We start from the raw sequence: 21,573 nt of genomic DNA, 5'->3' as shown, positions 1-21,573 counted from the left end.
TATTAATTAAAGTATCATCAAACATCTTATTACACTCAACAGTTTCACCTCATCTCTGATTATTATTGTTATTTATTGTCTTTATTGATGATTTAAAACATGATACAAAAATTAAAGGACCAGTATGTTGGATTTAGTGGTATCCAGCAATCAGGTTCCACTTTAAACCAACTGAATACTGCTCGCCTTCCAAGCGTGTAGGAGAATAGTGGCAACAAAACTCTTTAGAAAGGCAAAAGACCCCATCTAGACTCAGTGTTTGGTTTGTCCACTTTGGGCTATAACGTGGTGGTTCAACATGGCGGACTCCACCAGAAGTGGCTCTTCTCCCTCTGTAAATAACTGGTCCAGTATGTAACTTCTACGGTGTGATCCACCAGTGCACAGACATTGAGAATGGACATTTGTGTCCAGCAGGAAAACTTAAGAAATTAACACAATTTGCATATTCATAGATTCTGGGATTAACGAAGTAGGAGTAGATGTATTTTTACGGATTTTAATGTAAAAATTATACTTTCTTTGCAGAAAAAACACACATTATTGTTCTAATAAGACAATGATATATATGTCCTAATACATGTTTGGAGGGGCTCTTTAATATGTATGTTACTGCCTGTGACTGAAGTGCACTACAGTAGACAGTAGACTCATCAGTTAAACAACAGCTGACAGCTGCAGATAATGGAGTTGCCTTTAGATAAAGCTGTATAACCGCTTTAAATCCTCCTCCTCACTGTTGTTGCTGGGCTTCTGCCGGCTCCTCGGGGGTGAAAATATGAAGCTACTGTGATTATGAACGAGAACACATGGAGCAAGGACAGGCTATGAAAATACAGAGTGTTGTTTCAGCCACGGTAAAGAGTGCTGTCACGTCTCCTTCTCCTTCTAGTCCGACCTCCCGCCGTCGTTTTCTGACCCTGCTTCCCTTCCCTTCACCCCCTTCTTTCTTCGCTTCACGTCCTCAAGACTGTAACATATCCGAAGGTCTCTCTACATGTTTATTTATCACCCTTTTCTTCATTAACTCTCACTCTTTCTGTCTCTCATTTTCTCTCCATCAGTCGACTCTTGCTCTCTCCCACTTCTTCCTTTTGCTTTTCTCTCTCTCCAAATGTTTGGGGAAACACTCGAAGACACCAAATCCAACCTAATTCACCATCTTTAATCTAAGATGGATAAGATTCATGGGTCCTTCAAGGGAATTATCATAAAGGTCATCCTCGCTCTTTACCTCTTGCTGGTGGGGAAGAATCTGGAGCAGGTCTGTCCGTCCCAGGAGCAGTAGGGGTCTCTGGCCAGGCAGCACTCAGCGCAGTCGGCCCCGTATAACTCACACCTCTGGAGCCCCAGCTGGGCCACACCGAGCTCACTGGACACATACAGCTGTTGCTGTGGAGGAGAAGGAGCGAGAGAGGAGAGGAAGAGGAGAGAAAGAGTTTGGTTACATTTCGGTAGGTTCACCGTTCGTCCCTCTAAGTGAGAGGGAGACGACTTTTTAAGTTAATTTATGTGACTATCTCAATAAAAAAGTAGTTTCTCCCATATTTGTTTCTTTTTTATAAATATAAAAACATAGCTAGACAACTTTTATTTATTTTATTCATTTCTTGGACATGAATTTGCCCTTGTGGTTGTTTTATTAGGTGATTTAATCCTGTTAAGTCATAACCAATAATGCTAAATGGACCAGCTTTCCATCAGATCAACTTTATACATGTGTTTCTCTTTAAACTTCTAAAAGTTTACTCTAGTAAATATCACTAATACACAGACAGACACATAAAAGTCAGAAGACAGACAGACAGAAGAGGCAGACAGATAGACCTACTCTCTTGGTAGACAGCTCCAGGCTCAGGATGGGAGTGGGACTCTGCAGGATAAAAGGGGAAATGGGTGAGTTCAAACACACAAAAACATTTACAGACAGCATTTATACATCATACATACATCCAGTACGATAATACATACTGACACACAGTATTTGTATTTAGATGTTTATGATGGTTGGGGTAATAAATGTGATTTAATTAACAGAAGAAGAATCTAGGAGATGTCAGGAGATATTAATTAGTTATCGCTCTGTTGTCGGTAAAAGACAAAAACAGTAAAAAGTAAAAAGAAAAAGGATACACAGAAAACAATCAGCTGAAACATGAAACTACACTAACTGTGCAGACAGATCTTGGATAATGTGAGGAAGGAGGAAACTTAAATGGTCGTTCTCTTTCAGAAGGCCAATATTTCAGCGCTGCAGAGGTTGAGGAATCCCTACGGTAAACGACTGGCTGGCTTCGAGGTCAGGGCAGCTACCGAGATTAGAAATCTAATGAGTCTCTTTCAGAAGACTAAATTACCCCAGAGCTCCATTTTTCCAGCCCACTGACTTGTTTCAGTGTCTCACAAAGGGAGTAAATGACCCCTGACCGCTCTGAGCGGAGGGGTCGAGCTGAAGGAGGAGGGAGGGAGAAAGGTAGACGGCGGGAGAAGAGGTATCTGTACAGTGATCTGGCTATCCTGTGTCCTGTCACAGCCAACAAACTGACCAACCATTCAAGTGCTTCCTCTCAGAAAGCCAGTCAGGGTGCCAAAGCAGTCTCCTCTGGCTCAAACCCAGCCTTCAGCGGATAGAAAACTCTGAAATAAACACTGCAGTTCATCATATGGCTGCACAGTCGATGCCAGCTGCTGTGGAAATGGCTTGGTTCCTGTTTTAATCTCAGTTATAAAGTAAGAGCATCTGGTATCCTGTTTGTTTGTGGCTGTTTTTGCTTGTTGTGGTTTTCTGTCTTTCTTCCTTCCCGTCACCTGTGCTCTGTTTTAAAGCTCTCTGAGGCTTATTTCCTTATTTAATTCCTCTCTTCCACGTGTTCTGCTCTATTTCTGTCTCTCCCATTTTTTCTCAAACTGTATTTTGGCCTTTTCTCTAATTCGTTTTTTGGTTCCCTCCTCAGTTCCCTCCTGTCTTAGCGTATTTACATAGAGGACCTTGGGAAATATGCGCCCTGCTATCTGTTTTTCTGTTTAGTGGAGTTATTCCAGACAAATATGTTCCATTGGAAACTGCAAAAGGCCTTACGCAGCACATCACATGCTACAGATGGGCACTGAGAGATTATAGCCATAAAAGTCCTGTGTGGCTACATAGAGCAAATACCGTCCTGAATGAACTTTATAAGTATTAACAAGTACTGACAGCCTTGTCTGACATTTATGTGGGTATGCTGCATGAAGAAAATTCGTTAGTATAGCTTTCATTAAAAAAAACTTGATACTGAAAGCTGATCTCACCTGGAAGACAGTCATCTCCTCCAGAATGATCTCCTCTGTGTCCCAGTTGTCTTTGATAACTGAAACTGCTTTCACCACCTTCCCATCGTCTGGAAAAACAGAAAAGAATATTAATTACACATCAATACACACAGTGTGTTCACTGGGTAGAGGCTGTGGTGTACAAAACCACAAAGAATAATAATATTTAGGCTTCCTCAACTCTGGTTGTCCTCTATTATTACATTTAAAACAGCACAAATACTTTGGAAAAAAATGAATGAGGCTGACCAAAGAATGCCAGAAGTTGCACCACGCAGCAAAAGTGCATCATTGACTGAACAAAGCAGTTCAACATGAGAGCATTCACATACTGTATGCTAACCCACCAGGTATGTCTTTACCGGCAGAAATCCTTTATTAAACAGTTATATTTTCAATTGTAAGAAAATCAACAGTGGTTTGTTGATTAGTATCTCAACATCCCATAAGATGTGTCAGGGGAAGACATTTTAATGATTTCATGGTTGAATTAATGACCTGAAGGTTTCTCTTGTTGTGTGCAGGTTTCAGTGTTGGTACCTCCTAATAGAACGTGAGTAGTTATAATTAATAAGAGTGTATAAAGTATTTTAGAGATCCCCACAAAGCTCAGATTATAACTCGAACCTTGCACGGAAGAAGCTTGATCAAGAGTTGTATCCGGAAATTGGTGTAAAGCTCACCTTCCAGAGAAAGTGCAGTTGCTTTATATTGTTCAGGAATTAAATGGAATAACTTACAGCTCTTATGAGAGCTAAAGAAAATACTGTTGAAAGAAACTGATAAAAGTGGTTCCTTTACATGAAACAAGATGCCAAACAAGTAACATTTAAATATAGAATAACTGGAAATGAGTGTAATCATGTTGGAGTATTCCAACTATTTGCTCTGAGCAGTGCCTGTAATGGTCAGTACCCTAATTCAGCACAACCCTAACCCTCATTTTGTTGCTGTTTTTAATCAATTTTAACAAGGACATTTAAGCTAGTAATGTGTTTATACATAGACGCAGTTAGGCAGGCATTTAGGAGTACCTCACCAGCACTGCTGTATGAGTACAAGGTCCAAAAACTGACTCAGACACACTGAGGTCAGGACCTCTGGGACTTCAGTGGTGGGTACGCCCATGCTCACTGGAGGTGGTGGTAGGCAAAAAGAAGTAAAGGTACAAAACAATCTGAACTGACGAGTACTGGACCATGCCAGCCAGGTTGTATCTGTGCTACTGCTACATGTTGTTTCCAAAAAAAACCAATAGCCTAGCAACAGTGTTCTCACAACTTAAAGCACCTGAATCCCAAATCACTAAAGTATTATCATATGAAAGTAGGTGTTATCATTTTACACACTGCAGCCTGCGTGTGCACAGTCTATCATATGTACTGCTCCACCAGTGGGAGGATGCATTGTTTTATAAGTTGTACATCACAAAGAGTAGTGGTTAATAGTGCTGTCAATTACATTGAGCAAAATGCATTAAAATGATGGTTGTGGTGATGTATCAGAGACCGCCACAGATGTGTGTTTGTACACAATCAGTCACAATGTGCGAATGTTTATATTTTTATATTTTTAAAGGTTTCTTCTTCTTAAAAGTCACCAAACATTCTGTGACTGTTGCTGTGGAAACAGAGGACACATGCTATAGCGGTAACCATAGTAACGGAGGAATCCAGAAACTGAATGCACACAATGTAAAATACTTCAGGGAGGATTTATGAGATTTTATCTCTACTACCGCTACACACACACACACACACACACACACACCATCTGTTACAGTGAAACTACACACTGAAGACACACACAGGGACATGTTTGTACGTAAACACACACACACAATGTCAGGATGCTCCCAGGGAACCTCATAAACCTCGCTGTGGGAAACCTCCTGTGTGTGTGTGTGTGTGTGTGTGTGTGTGTGTGTTTATGCATGTGTGTGTGTACAGATGAGTTTGTCAAACAAGGCTACCCTACATGGGCTGATGATGTATTTGGATGTCTGTGGCCATCGGAGACCTTTGTAACATTTCATTTCAGAGTCGAGATAAAATCTGTGCTCCTCTGACATCCGGCCAGCATTTGTTCTTCTCCGGGTCGTGGCCCAATAAGGCAAAAAGGAAACGTTGAGAAACCAGAAATCAAGAGTAAGCTCAAGCTGGAAAAGTTCACAAAGGTCCCTGGAAGAGCTCAAGATGATTAGCTCCTTTAAAAACGTGTGTGCACTATACAAGCTCATCATTAAATATCTCCAAAATATACAGGATCCAGTTAGTGAAAACATTTTCCGAGCCTGGGACGTACTCAGTGTTTATTCTGCAACCAGCAGTTTAGTTCCACATGTTTGATATTTTCCACTTTCCTGTCAGATCTGTGACCAAACTAATGCTGACATGCCGTGGCGTTTCTTTGCAATCAGTAAACATACCGTGAGTTGAGCTGCACTTATTCAACCCGTCTGTTCTCGTATTCCAGATAAACAGTAAAATGTGTTTGTGAACAGATTTGAGGAGAGAAATAGTCAACAACAGAATCTGGATCCATATCTGATCAGCACTGAGCTGGAAGGACTCACTGAGAATGAGCTGTCAATCACAAGGTAGCCCCGCCCTAAAGCATACCCTGCTTTATGGTCTGGTTTACTCTAAAAGGGACCATAATTTATTAAATAAAAATAATGTTGTATGGAAAAAGAGTGAAAAAAGAGAGGGAGACCAGAAACTCATCAGGAAACTGTTTACTGAGGGAATAAACCGACTGAGAAGTTGTCTATTTCTCATAAGCTCATACGTCTAACTTATTTCCCCTGCTGGTCACTAGAAAAAGGTTAAACATTCCTTCACAGTCCGAGAACCTCCATTATATATCTTCAATTGTGAATTCGTTGTTCTAATTCAACCAAGCTAGCCATAGCTGTCTAAGGTTTTTCTAATACAACAGTCCGAGTTACTGTTATATTATTGTCGGTGTCTTTTACTCTTGTGTCCTCTTTGTGTATCAACTTAATGTTGATCTCTCTTCCTGGCACGAGGGCCAATATAACTAATGTACTATATCAGTTACATTATTCCATACTTCTGAGGCCACAGTAATGTTAATGGATGGGTGACAACCATTCTCCTGTTTTCTACATTTTTACCGTTCAGTTTGAACTTTCTCCCTGTGGAGCTCCAGGCTACAGCTGTACCAGCATGAAGGCCATCAGGTTTTCACATTAGAATTATAAATAGCAGCTCAGCTTTGACCTTGTGGTTAATATTTATGACCTCCAACCGGTGGAGGTCATGGCCCTCTGCATGCCAAACGCAGGAACAAACATCTCCTCTTCCATCTTGTTGCTTTAAAAATGTGATGATGAGAAAATAGACCAAAAAGCCACTGTAATTAGTCTAAAGTTAATATATATTTATGGTAATACTTACCATATTATCACATTTGTCCTTTAAAATGTCTGAGTAAGTTAAAAATGAACGAAAATAAGTTAGAGAAAACATTGCGCTGTAGGAAATTACTTCCTATCCAATTGTTTTATAGAGTTTAGTCAGTCAGATGAAACATAATAAAAGAATTGTATTCTTAACATATAATTGTATATCATCTGCGTAACGCTTTTAGGACCACAAAAACAGTGACATTAATCGGGACGAACATGTACATAAAATGAGTCACTACTCAACTCATGACCTCAGAGTAACCTCTAGACTTTTTAAAGTATATTTTATTTTTAGAGTAAACCACTTTGACATGAGCACGTGGCTAAGCATAAAAAAAGGGATATTATCTGCGCTTACAAACAGCAATAAAAAAAAAATTAGCCGATGGGAAGACGAGTCAGAAGATTCCTCCTGGTCGTAAATAACGTAAAAAAAATCAGAGCACTTGAAAGAGCAGAAAGAGCATTTATCAGGCAGGTAAATGTGCAGTTGATGGGGAGATGAGAGATGTTGGAGAGGAATCCACTTAGAGGAGATGTATGGAGCCGTCGGAGCACCTCTGGCCCCTCGGCCTGTCACCAGCAGTTAAATAACCTCCACCATTTATCACGCACTCACAGCCGTTCACTGCCAAACACACACACACACACACACACACACACACACACACACACACACACACACACACACACACAGGACCACAATTACACACATACAGCTTCAGGGTTTTTATGATCACACATACGTGCACACCTGTAAACACATGTGTGTGTGTATGTTGACGCACATATACACAAAGACCAGACACACTCAAGAACCCATTCACCCTGTCACACAAGTGTTCATCCTCTCAGCTTTCCACCTTCAGAGGCACTTTAAAGAGATAATGAATGAATGCGGGATGTTTACACACAACAAATGAACAAATGAACCACACTCAGTCATAAATGACGTTTTAATGATGTGGTTTGGTTAAAATGTGAAGTTGTCGAAAGATGCTTTAACTCGTTTTTTTTCCTGTTGACTCGATGTAACCCCAGTTTGTGCTCTCACTCTATTACTGCTACATTCAAGCCACAGAGCGTCCAATTCTCCAGAAACATTATTTGTATTATTTTATTATTCCTGGCAATTTTTGAAAAACCCGAAGGATACTGAAGGTCTTTACTGAAGCTTTAAAGCTCCAGTGTGTAACATTTATGAGGATCTATTGGCAGAAATTGAGTATAATATTCACAGGTTTGTTTTCATTAGTGTACAGCCACACTGTAAAACCAGATAAGTTAATTTAACATCGATTATATCGAATTTTTTAAGTGACACTGACTTAATTTTGTAGTTTTTATTTGTACCGTGGAAACAAAATACCTAGTAAAGATACTTAATCAGGATGTTTCATTAACTTACAAAACTAAGTTAGCATCACTTTAAATTCCTAGCATCAAGAATCGTTTTTACCTTACAAAGTATAAGAGTTTCTGTTACTTAAAATGTTTTATGTAATCTGTTTGAACAATTTTTTTTACATTGCACCTGAAAATAAAAACCTGTTCTCTTCTGGCGCAGTCCGCCATGTTGAACCACCATGTTTCTACAGTGGCTCAAAACGGACAAACCAAACACTGGCTCTTGATAAGGACTTTCACTTTCACGACCACCATAGTTTCTCTCACACATTTGGAAATCTTAGTTAAAGTTGAGTCAACCTTTATTGATCCTCATGGGTAAATTCATTCTCTGCATTTGCATTTGACCCCCTCCTGCACTAGGAGCAGTGGGCGGCACCCGGGGGACCAACTCCAGATCTGAGCGGGTGCCTTGGTCAACAGCACTGACCTGAGAATAAACCCAACATATGTGTTAGCTGTATTCAAACCGTTGCAATCAACAGTTACACTGCTAGAAGCCACTGAATCCCACACACTGGTGCTTTAAAGACTAACAATCTGGATGAAACAATATTCTGTTGTTTACAAGATAAAAACTTTTTTTTTAACCTGTTTCTAAAGGTGTGACTGTATTTCTATAAGTGATTGTGAAATGCATTATGTTTGGTTCATGTGTCATTTCTGACTACCATCTTTCTCTGGATTTAGAAAATATGTCTGCAAACTGTGAAACAGTCTTTGGTAATTCTATTAGTTTTGTTAAACGATCTTTTACTCCACAGGAAATCATTATGTTTAGCCCTGACTTGTAATGCTCTCTAAACACCCATCTCTTATTCTCTTCTACCTCGTTCCTTAACTCTTGATCTAAACTCTTGAGTTTTGGAGTGCCGGCTAGAAACCTTAAAACATAAACACATGATGAAGTGAGTCATTTATTTCACTAGAGTGAAAAATGGCATTGGATTTCTGCTGTTTGTGTTTAATATGCATTACATTGGCTGTGTGTCTCGTCTCTTCCCCTCCCTGTTTCTATGTTTCTCTGTTTTGAAGATAGTGTACAGCTCTGGTCACAGTTTCCACCATCCATGTCTCCACTTTCTGCCCTCCATGTCTTCTACCACCACATCTATCAACATTAGCCCCTGCTCTGTCCTCTTGTCTAATTTCTTTTAAATCCCTTTTAGTTTTTATAAGAAAGCCTTTGTCAGTTCGACTCCATGGCGTCCCATATGTCCTCATCTGTTTTCTCTTTTCCACTCATGTTTTCCTTCTGTTTTTCAGTTTTTTATCACTCTGTCTTGCACTTTGTTCTGTTTTTCTTTCCATTTCTGGGGCGGATCTAAATAAATATTCATGGGATGGCATGGGGAGGATTGGCAGAAATATATACAGATTTAATCACAAACTTACTAGTAAAAGATTAAGATATTTTAACTCAAACATTTTATTATTGTGGCACATTAGTAAAACACTGAATAGAAATATCTAAAGGTAGAATTAGAAATTAATAAATTGTTTTATTTCCAGATTTTCATTGACCTTTAATTAAGTCCTCTGTTTTTGTTAACACATTTTCTTTAAATCATTTAAATTGATAAGTTAAATATGAAAGCATTTGCCACCAAACTTCCCATCAGTCAGTGCCATCTATCTAGATCCACCCCGACTCACAAAGTCACACAAATGAAGCTCATTGTAATAATTTCCATCTCCTCTCTCTCTCTCTCTCTCTCTCTCTCTCTCTCTCTCTCTCTCTCTCTCTCTCTCTCTCTCTCTCTATGCCTTTGTTATTCTTTCCTTCACGCAATCAGTTGAATTGACACAACAGAAACTTTGACTATTTGCAGTGAACACACACAGTTTAACTGCTTTCAGTCTCACATACAAACTATTACCAATACTTACATTTTATACTTCAACTTTCAGTGTTTCAACTTAAACTGCAACTCCTCCAACAATATTTTATATACAAAGAATTTACAATTTAAAACATCTAAACATCTTTTAGTGCCGGAACTGCTTTCAACAATTAACATTTTAAGACATCCTGTTTACACCGGCAACTTTTAGCTTTTAGTTCAACTACTCTGACGGACATTTCAACTGCTTTCACTGCTTACACTAACTGACACGTAAACTCAATTATTTACAGTGTGCACACATTAACTATTGCAGGCGTTTGTTTTATTGTCAACAGTTCCACTGACGTCTGTTACGCTTCAAGGACAATTCAACCACTTTTGCTTTTTAACAATTCATATTTTTAAATATTTTAACTTTTACTTTACTTGTTTCTCTGTAAGCAAGCACGCTTACATTTCTTCAGAAATTAGTTTTTCCACTTTTTCTTCTCTTCTAAGGTCTCCCTCTCCTCACCTCCTCACACTCTCTCAACTCCCAATCCCTCCCTCCCTGCTCCTCCGCCTCCTCACCTGTGCCCAGGTGTAGGACATCGTAAGGTCCGTCCTCGGCGTCCACCCTGTCCACTACGACCTTGTTTAACATGTAGGCGGCGTTGACCCGGGTTAAGATGGGTCTGCCGCCCAGAGGTAGGATGGGCTCCCACATCAGCTGGTGCTGCCGCATGAAGCTCACCACCTCGTCCGGGAAGTCCTTGGTGGACTTGTGGAGAGCGTCGTAGGTCTCGCTGGGACACTGGGGGACAATTCAGGAAGGAATATTATGAGTAAAAAGCTCAGTGAGCATGCCTGGTGGTTGAACGTTGACTCATAAGGCTTTTATTAACACTCTTAATCAGTCTATAAACTGTTAACAAGTGCCTATTAATGTCTTATAATCTAACAATACATTGTTTATGATGATATTATAAAGACTTATTAACACTTAATATTGTTTATAAGCATCTTGTTACCTAATAACTTAATGAAAGTTGCCCTAAAACAATGACTTAAGCTAAAAGCTCATTTGTAGAGAAAGTCATATGTTTCACTTGAAGCAATGAAAACTACAGAAAGATGGAGATAAAAGATACAGGAGAGATATACGATGAAGAGCTGATATAAAGATTGATGCACTGATGGTTGAACGAAGAAAGAATAAATTAATTACAAAAATGAAATGAAAATATTTGAATATTTTGGTGTGTGTGAGCAGAGGTTGTGACCACAGCATCTCTGTGACTGTTTCATTCCCCCTTCGACACACACACATTCACACACACACACACACACACACACACACACACACACACACACTGACGTGGCTGACCTCTTCTGCAATCAACCACATGAGGCTACAGAACCTGAATTCCCCAGCAGGGAGAATGAAATAACACCTGACACAGTCAAACACTAAAGCCTCGGCTCTCCTGACAGGTTGAGCCTTCCCAGAGGAGTTCGGCGCTGAGGTGTTAAATCAGCAGAGTTTAACCCTCTCACAGCTCCGTCAGCTTGTTTTCATTAGATGTGTGTTTGGAGTCGGATCTCGCAGGACTCACACAAACATAAATGCCATTCTGTCGGCACCGTATCTACAAAGAATTACGGCCTGTGAACTTTAATAAGCAAGTGACCAACACCTTACACGTTTCATCTCCATCTGGTTTGGAGATATCTGACTCTTTCATTTCTGCTGTAATCTTACGTAGGCCTGTATAATACAATGGAGGGGAATGGAATTTGGTTTGTGATGCTAAAAGCAATAAAAAATACATCTGAAAACCCCCTTTTTTTAATGTTCAGGTCAATTTTGAGCTTTTGAGCTGTTTTGCTTCCATAACTCCGTCTTCTTCTTCCAGACCAATGGAAAGAAAATGCCTAAAACACACATTTAGGTATTTATTTTACTACACTGTGTCTGTTTGCATCAGATCAAGCCTCATTTGCATATTTAAATAAAACCTCCAAACATTTCGTTACAATTTGGACCCTATTCACCCGTAGTGACTTTTATAGTACATATCTTTAAAGGCTGTTTTGTAAAACTTACTCTTCTCTCACATTCCTATCTATCTGGAGATGTGTGCAAATTAGCCCCTTTTTTCGTCAGCTAATACATCATTTGCATATTTAAACCAACAAATTCAGTAAACTTGTATTTTAAAAAATGATTTTAATGTAAGTAATCAACTGTGGATGTTTCATAGTGATATCTATTAGTTCAAATGCTCACCTGTAGTGTCTGGCCTTAAAGGAGATAAATATCTCAAAACCTGAGCACAAAAGTGTCTGAAGGACTAAATACCACCAGAGGAAAGTGAATTTATTTGAATTTTTTGGGCTTTATTAAGTGGAAGGCGTGTTTTTGTTCTTTCTTGCACTGAAACTCACAATGTAGTCTCTCAGAGTTAGATCTTTAGAACCAAACTGTTGCAGTTAAAGAAAGATAAAATGTTTGTAGGTTGTGTTTGTGAGAATACGTTGGTGTGTACTCACAGTGCCAGGTCTCGGGTAGGGGATGCGGCCCTTGTACTCCACCCAGCGATAGTCGGGACCTTCTTTATGAGCGAATGGCCCGTTGAAAGCAGCACGGATCGACGCCATCGAGAACACGCACACTGCTGAACCCCGAAATATAGAGCTGCAGGAGAGAGAGGAGGAGGTGTTGGTTTGTGGTAGAAAGGTAGAGGAGGAACAGATAGAGAGGGGTTGAAGAGACAGATCAAAAGAAAAGCAATGAGAGTGAAGGAGAAGAGAGAAGGAAGAAAAGACAGGTAGGAGAGGACAGAAAGAAGGAGGCATGATAGAAACAATACAGCAAAGATAAAAACGGAGTGAAGGAAGGAAGAAAGGAAGGAGGGATGGGAGGAGAGGAGAGGAGAGGAGAGAGAAAGAGTCGGGAGTGCTTTATTACATCAGGGTTATAATAACAGAACCAGCTGGGCCTCTTCACCTTTGACCCCAACACCCACCCACACCTGACCTCCGACCCTCCGTCCCGCTGGGCGTGCACGTGCCGGCTGTGAGTGTGCACGTAACGGAGGAGGAGATCCTCCCAGTGCTCTGATGTTCTAACGTTTCCTTCCATTGTGAAACTTTACACACTGAGATTTTAGGAAAGTCACAAAAACTTCACATTTATCTTTTTTTTAGATAGAGATCACACAGGAGGGATATTTACACATCTTTACACGTATGTTACACTTTGTGTTGATTTATTTGTTTAAAGGTAAACTTTGCAGATTTTCGACCAGCTTTGTACCATTGCAATGTGGGGAATATATGCCTGCACCCAAAGGTCCCCGCTCATTTGCCTACAGATATCACAGATTGTACTTCTGCATTTTAACGTGCCTAGCCTCTGAACCATGGCGGGGAATAAGAAACTCAAACCATGAAACCAGGCAGAGCTGATCAAATCTGAATCAAGATTCTGTAACTGTGTTGCATATTTCTCGCCTAAAATGTTTTCTTAAATATATTTTAATGAACTGTTTATCTGCAGTACCAGAAAATGTCTAGATTTTGAGCAAAAGAGAATACCACAGATCCTTTTCTCTGTTTTTTCTGGTCATGTAGCAGAAATTTCTAAAAATATTTGAAATCTTTCTACTGCAGAGACAGCCCAGTTTTGTGAAAAGACCATCTTTCAAAGTGGTCTCTACAAAAATATATACAGTGTGACTGAATGTATTCTCACCTGGATGTACTGAAGACTCCGTAGATGGTCGGGTTTTGAGGGTCTTTGGTCTCCAGAACAAAGATGTCCTCTGGAAAAACATAGGGTCAACTTTAAAATTCAACATTATGAATCTCTTTGTTTTTTAGAATCTAAAGTCATTGATTTGTCCCTCATGCTGAGAAGTGAATACTTGTCACCAACCTCAGATGTCAGATGTACTGGAGTGTTTGTACTGTTCATTCTATATTTTTGTGAACTGATCTGCTTAATTCGATAAAACTGTGATAAAATAATAAAGAATAAATTGCCAAATGAGCACAGGTCATAGCTCTGTTGATTGGCATGTTTTCAAAAGGAGTGAGGGAAAAGACAAGGGAGGAGAGAAGAGGGAAGGAAAGGAGGGGACATTTCTTGCTTGTCAAGTTAAGGAAAGAGGAAGATGAAGTAAGAAAAAAAGGAGGGAGGACAGCAGGGACATGATATCAAAAGGTCTATTACATAGCAGATGAGACTGGTGAAGGCAGAGAGGAAGGAAAAGGAGGGAACGAGTGTTACCGAGCTCATCGAACTGCGTGTCAACTCCAGACGGACCGGGGACAGAACAGACCAGCCTGGCTTTGAGGAAGGTGGTCCAACGGTTGATCAGACTCCTCTTCCCCCCTACGTCATTCTGGATGGAGGGAGAGAAGACAGAGGGAAGAATGAAAGATAAAAACAGGGTGGAGGACGAGGAGAAGAAAGGGAGAGGAGAGAAAAGGAAGCACAAAAAGGAGAGTTTGAAAACAAAAGCTCTTTCTCCCACATTACAGATTCAAACATGAAGATCCCAACAACTGCCCAGAACTGTACTAGAATCAGTTTAAAAGCCCAAACAGAATAAAAATGCTCCAAATAAACAGAAGAAACAGGCCCAAACCAACAGAAATCAGTTCTCCACATCCAAAAAATGGCAGCTGAACTTGACCTCTGCAGAGAGTTTGTTTTTGATGCAAACTTTTGAAGAATTGAACATTTTTGAATGTGTAGATGGTAGAAGTATAAAAAACAACCTATTCAAACAAGTCCACTAAAAAATGAATGAAGCTGAGACAGACAGACGAGCTGAAATAACTGCTGGAAAACTTTAAAACACTTATTAAAAGGTTAATCCCAAAACACCAACAGTGGATCTGACACCACCAACTCAGCTCCTGACACAGTTCATTCTTCAGTGGACCTCTGTGTAGATGTCAGCTGTGGACTGCTGCTGTCATTCTAAGGTTTGTCCTCTATTATATGTTCTTGAGCTCTGTCTTTTGTATCCGTCTGTGTGTTTCTACCTTGCAGACTCGAGCCACGCGGCTGTACACCTTCTTGTCCCACTGTCCAGCCTCCACCGCACGCTCCTTGAAGAAAAAGTAGACCTTGTCGTCGTCCGGACTGTGAGTGTCCGGGATGGAGAAAGAGCCCACGAACTCCGGTTCTGAGAGGGAGGCGGGACAGCGTCAGTCAGTCACCGGGGTCTCCACCATAATAAACTGATCAATACAAGCATCATGGGAGAGAGGAGGGACTGGAGTTCTCACCATTGAGCCAGTTGTGATCATAGGCTTCAGTCCGGATGTAATGCTGACTGCTGCCCTGGACAGACGTACGGAAGATCGCAGCATTGGCTCCCATGAAGTCTACTGAGGTTCCTGCATAAAGCTCTCCATCTACAGAGGGAGAGAGAAAGAAAGAAAGAAAGAAAGAGAGAAAGAAAGAAAGACACAGATTAACAACAGTTTACACACTTTGTGGAACTGGTTTCTCTCCACTGTTGAACCGCCTGCAGGCCGTATGATGGCATGTGACACTGAATGCATTCTTCCTGCAGGGAGAGGTTTCGTTAGTTGACCAACGCAGAGATTGTTGCCACATTCAGAGCACAATGGTTTGTTTTATTCCCCCCTTTGGCATTACTCCACAATGTTCTTTTCCTCATAAAGGTCCTGAGCAAATATTTACAAGCTGATTTATTAAAATGTGTGCACCCCCCCCTCTCTCTCTCTTGCTTCTGTCTCTGCGAACAAGCAACAAAACAAAATGAACAAATGATTCAATTCTACCGTGAAGATAAATTCCTCTCGTACGGTGGAATCCCTGAAACCACCCGGGACTTCATGCTGCATTTTTGTTATTTGCAAAAAGAAAAAGACAATTGAATGAAACACAGACAGGAAGGTGGTGGGGGGGGATGCGTGGGAGTGGCGGTAGTTAGGGCTCATTTGTTAAAATTCTGCTTTATTTTTAGAATAAAAATATACTGTAATGGCTTTTTTAACAACTAAAATATACATTTGACAATTTTATTTGAATACACATTTGAAACAAATAAAATAAAATAACTCCAATCTACATGTTACATTAAAGGTGTCGACAAAGGTAAATATTGTCCCATATTAGTTCATTTCTGATTTTAATCATCTCAGTTTCATTTTCAATACAGTTCAGTACATTTATGTGTAAAATGTCCAATGCTTTAAATAATGATTTGATTTCCATAAGTTTAACTAAAGTATGAACATCTTTGTTTAATTATGTTTAAATCCAATATAAAACAGAACGTATCACCCCTGGAGGAATTAAACACGTCCATTTACAGCACATATGTTCACTGTCCACAGCTATGATTCATTCCTCGCGCAACGAGCAGCAGCGTTGTTAAATCGTGCTCCGGAGACCCGGATAACAATGAGTAAAGACTGTAGACATCTTAAACAACTGAAATTACATGATGTCATATTTTGACTTCATGTTTGATTCTTAGAAGTTGTGACATTATTAAACATAATCATTTACACAATGCAAACACCCTCAGGATGCTGAGAGCTATAAATATTAATGTAATGCTTCGACATCTTGTTTAAAACAATGAATGAGTTGCTGATAATAATGTAAACGCCATGTGGGTCTGCTGTAATATAAATGTTTCAAAATAAGATGCCATACTGGACAAACTGGTGGTTGTATCACAATTCGGTCTCTTATTAGTTATGTACAGTAATAAATGTGTTACATTATTATTACTGTAATAATTATTATTATGACAATATCTATTTGTCCGTGCAACCACCTCCTGGAGCAACCCTCACACTTTTTTAAATCAGCTAATAAGTAAAACAACATTCAAATCATACAATATAATGTGTGTTTTCTCTAAAATACCCATTTGTAGAAAAATCTTAAAGGTATTTATGGTTCTGTTTGGGACTACTTGATAAAGGTTCATTACGGTCATGGCACAGTTTAGCTCTTCAAGGTTAGGTAAAAATTGCTATTCCAAATTAGCTACCTATAAGGCTGCAACTACCAATTACTTTTATTATAATATAATCTGCAGATTAATCTAATTATTCCTAAAGGACCAGTGTGTGGGATTTAGTGGCATCTGGAGGTGAAGTTGCAGATTGCAACCATTTGAATACAGCTCAGTCTGGACCTTTAATTAATCAATATGTCAGTAAATTGTTCTCTTGTTTTATACGACCAACAACATTTAATTTACTATCGTATATGAAAAAGAAAACATAAAATCCTCAGATTTCAGAAGCTGATTCCAACAAATGTTTTCTGTCAATAGATTAATCAACTAATGTCTCTAGTTTTGTTTTATGTCCACGGTTACTTTGGCAACAAGACACCTAAGGTTAAAGGTCCAGTGTGTAACACTGAGGAGGATCTAGGATGGAATATAACATTCATAGGTATCTTTTCATTAGTGTTTAACCACCTGAATATAGGAATCATTGTGTGTTTGTTACCATTGAATGAGACGTTAATATCTACAGATGGCGCTGGTCGCTTTCCATGAAGTCCGTCATGTTGAACCACCATGTTTCTACAGTAGCCCAGAACGGACAAACCAAACACTGGCTGTAGACAAGGCTGCAATGAGCTATCCCGCTAGATGCCACTAAATCCTTCGTCTCATTCTCATTCTTCATTCTTTAAGAGGAAACATGTGTCCGTGCTGCGTACCCATCACAGGAAGCCTTCTCCCAATAATTATCTTTATTTCTTTTGACTTGACTCGTTATTCAGTTCTGTCCCTTCAGACTGTGCAGCACAGTTTGTATGAAGATCTTTGACTTTAGAACACAACACATCAATTTAACATGTGTCCCTTGATGTTTATTACTCAGTTCTTTTTTTTATATCAAACTGACAGACCTCCCAAAACCACCTCAAACTTGCACAGAAGAGCAACTCCCCAGAAAACCCTCCTGAGGCGTCTAAAAACCTCCAGTTTCGACCCCCGTGTCTGCTGCTGGAGTCCTCTTTCTCCAGCTGCTGGCACAGACACAACTATCAGCTTGAAGAACTCTTTTTGACAACTGAAGGCTGATTTTATGTGTGTGTGTGTGGGGGACCCAAATGCACTTGATGTGTTTTATGTCCGTAATGTCGTGCGGGGGCAACAGCTGACGTCAGCGTGTGAAATAAGTGAGGCGGACCACACACACCACAGCTGGACGGACGATGTGCAGCCAGGAATGAGACAGTGGAGGGATTGTACGCTGCAGGACATTAGTGTCATCAGAATATGAATACGGCTGTTAGAGAGTGACATGAAAATGATTTAACACATCTACTTTGTGTGTGTGTGTGTGTGGGGGGGGGGGTGGACACACTACATTATGTGTGCACTGGATGAGACCTACCAGTCAGTCTAGCAGTGAACGGCTCCCTGGGACTGAAGGGACATTTCCCTCTGCCCGACTCCATCGTATGAGAGAGTGTGAAAGATGGCTCCTACAGCAGAGAGAGAGAGAGAGAGAGAGAGAGAGAGAGAGAGAGACCACACACAAACACAGAATGATAAACAGAAGGACAAAGAGGAAACTGACCCTCTGCCTCCACTTCTTCTGATGGATTTCTTCTCGTATGATTGTCGATTGTCAGAGCAAAATGGAAGCTCTTCAAAGAGGAATTCCCTGATTCTAAATATGTTTATGAGACTGTGAGTCAGTGTGTCCGTATTATTATATGTAAAACTACACACACACGAACCCACTGTGAAAGCTGACTGACAGGAAACTGAACTGAAAACAAAAATTAAAACTATGATAACTCTGGGAACTGTAACTGTAACTGTGTTGGAAATATCTGGATTTGACATCACATTGTCTGTTTGGACAATAATAAACAAACAAACAAACAACAAAACCCAGAAATGCGAGCTATCTGTAGAAGACTGCGGTATTAATGAATGCATAAACAGACATATGAACTCCAGTTTACCTCTGTGTTGTGTCCTAAGTGCAGGTATGTACACTGTGGATGGAAGGCTCCAGTGCCACAGGCATAAACATGGGTTTTATTGAAAGGCTGCAGCAGCCGCACAAAGTTGGCACAGTCAGTCTGAAATGAACAGAAAACACGATAAACATATATGAACACGTTCCTTCACATTAATCATGTAACAGAAATAACAATGTAGACACAAAGATTCATTCTTTTGTTTGTACAGTGAATATGAGGCTTAACTTAGCTTAGCATAAAGACTGGAAACAGGGGGAAACAGCTAGCCTGGCTATAAACACTGACAAAATCCACCAAACAGAACCCCCAAAGCTCACTGATTAACACCTTATATCTTGTTTAATCTGCACGACCATGTGTTGCAGGAATGAGTCCTAAACCTGGAAATGAGTTAGCATTTTAGCACTTCAGGTTCCCACAAAGTCACCTCCCATTTAAATACCCTACCTAAGAATTTTGAAGCTTTTACGTGTCTTGAAAAAAGGCGGTTTCTAACAAGTGGCTAAATGAGACTACAGAGGTTGACGGTAACATTAAAACTCAGAGACTTGTTGTGTTTAGTGAACTTTAGAGATGCTGGTAGGTGGATTGTGTTAGTTTCCAGTCTTTGTGCTAAGCTGCTGTGAACACATACAGAAAAATATGTTTATGGTCTGATATTTTGCTTATTTTATTCTGATTTAAAGACACTTACCTCCAGACTTTTCCCTGCCAGCCTGCAGTGCTCCACATGTTCTCTGGCAGCTGGCCAGTAGACCTGATTGAGAAGATAAAACACACAAATATCCAGTACACTCTGAATTAAAATCTCTTTATCAAACCTCCAGGCAGTCGGACAGATTGTTTTATATTGTGGAAGGTTGAGTTGAGATGCATTAAACACTGGAGCTCGGTGCGTTCAATGACTCACTGTACGTGTGGGCAGATCCAAGCTGTCGGGCCTCAGCAGGTAAATGTGGTCTTTCCCTCCGACCAACAGCCATCCTTGATCCTCGTCCAACAGCAGGGCCTGGTATCCACCGCTGACGCCGCCCTCCCAGAACACAGCCGAACCATTCCTCAGATCTGACAGAGAGAGAGGAAACATTTCAGTTTCATCTATTTTACTCTACCGCTCTCAAACATCCAGCGAAGGAAGGTAAGTACATTTACTCAAGGACTGTAATTTAGTCAAATTTGGAGTTCTTTTTATTTTACTTTATACTTCTGCTCCACTACATTTGTTTCTTTGAAGATTACTTTTTTACACACAAAATATACAATTAGTTTATAAAATATAAAGCATTATTATACCTTAAACTACAGCTGAATGTAACGTAGTTAAAATGAGATCCACCTCAACCAACTACAACATTAAAGTTCCACTCTCATATCCAGTAATATTGCAGGAACCAATGTGGGTACCGTACCTTTAGACATTATTTGAATGCAGAACTTTTATTTGTAATTAAGTAAAAAATAGCACACTGTAAAAAATACTTTAAGGTCCAATGTGTAGGATTTAGCAGCATCTAGCAGTTGCAACTAAGTGAATATAGCTCCCCAACCAAGCGTGTACAGGAGAAACTGTGGTGACCACCAAGTTTTTGGTTTGTCTCTTCTGGTCTACTGTAGAAACATGGTGGCCTCCGTAGAAGAAGACCTGCTCCCTCTGTAGATAAAAACATCTCGTTCTTAGATAGTGAATCTTATTTTCAGGTGATTCTACATGAAAACATACCTATGAATATTATATCTCATATCTCCCAATTGATCCTCCTAAATGTTACACACTGGACCTTTAAGTGAATGATTTGAATGATTCCTCCCCCACTGCAAACACACACACACACACACACACACACACACACACACACACACACACACACACACACCAAGCAGCAGTTCATGAGTCAGGCTACAGAGCCCTCTCTCTCTGGGGAGTCGGTGCTAAAGCAGGCAGAAAACGACCTGAACAAGCAGAGCAAATTAACCTTGAAACTCTGCCTCAGCCCTGCTGCTCGACCACCGCTCTGTTTATTCTGCAGCGCTGTCAGCCTGCGCTCCCCGAGCTGTAAATGATAACTGGAGCGAGGCGGGCTAATGACTGGGTTTCACTCCAATACGCACTTTATCTGAACTGAAAAGACGTATAGTCCTGTAATAATAATGATAACAATAATGGAGTCCAAAACTTTGTTTTATGGCAAAAGACTTCTGCAGTAATGATGTTTTATGTTTTCTTAGTGTTTTATTTTTATTTTTTTACCGGCTGCTTTCTCCTTACTTAAGGTTATTTAAGAGCTAAAACAATTAGCTGATTAATTGATCGCCAAAAAATAATCATAACTCTGATAATAGTCATTTCTGGAACAAAAATACAGAATAATCTCTGGTAACAACTTCTCAAATGTCAATATTTGTTGCTGCTCTTCGTCTTATGTGATAATTAACTGAATATGCAGATCAATCTTTTTCAAACACTCTTGAGTGCAGCTTTAGTCTATGTTTCATAAACGATGAGTTTCTTCTACATTATGCAAAAGTTGCTCTAATTCCTCCACCTGCAATACATTTGGTGCATTCGGGTCGAC

The 21,573-nt window shown here is 40.0% G+C and overlaps 1 protein-coding gene across 2 annotated transcripts in view; it reads right to left on the bottom strand.

The window, feature by feature from the left end:
* The window catches only part of si:dkey-49n23.1 (semaphorin-3D), a 92,071-nt gene that overhangs the window by 5,051 nt on the left and 65,447 nt on the right, over positions 1-21,573 (bottom strand). For both annotated transcript variants that reach the window (XM_051393131.1, XM_051393132.1), the window contains exons 3-15: positions 19,911-20,065; positions 19,695-19,757; positions 18,980-19,099; positions 18,400-18,490; positions 15,283-15,411; positions 15,037-15,179; positions 14,273-14,387; positions 13,736-13,805; positions 12,532-12,676; positions 10,570-10,792; positions 3,292-3,380; positions 1,832-1,873; positions 1,235-1,392 (exon numbers count right to left, since the gene is read on the bottom strand). In XM_051393131.1, the coding sequence (XP_051249091.1) occupies positions 1,235-1,392; positions 1,832-1,873; positions 3,292-3,380; positions 10,570-10,792; positions 12,532-12,676; positions 13,736-13,805; positions 14,273-14,387; positions 15,037-15,179; positions 15,283-15,411; positions 18,400-18,490; positions 18,980-19,099; positions 19,695-19,757; positions 19,911-20,065 (1,543 nt within the window). The remainder of the gene's footprint in view (positions 1-1,234; positions 1,393-1,831; positions 1,874-3,291; positions 3,381-10,569; positions 10,793-12,531; positions 12,677-13,735; positions 13,806-14,272; positions 14,388-15,036; positions 15,180-15,282; positions 15,412-18,399; positions 18,491-18,979; positions 19,100-19,694; positions 19,758-19,910; positions 20,066-21,573) is intronic.

Source organism: Dicentrarchus labrax, unplaced genomic scaffold (genome assembly GCF_905237075.1).
Source record: "Dicentrarchus labrax unplaced genomic scaffold, dlabrax2021, whole genome shotgun sequence".
Lineage (NCBI taxonomy): Eukaryota > Metazoa > Chordata > Actinopteri > Moronidae > Dicentrarchus > Dicentrarchus labrax.
The sequence above is the reverse complement of the archived record's forward strand: the minus strand, read 5'-3'. Positions and strand labels throughout refer to the sequence as shown.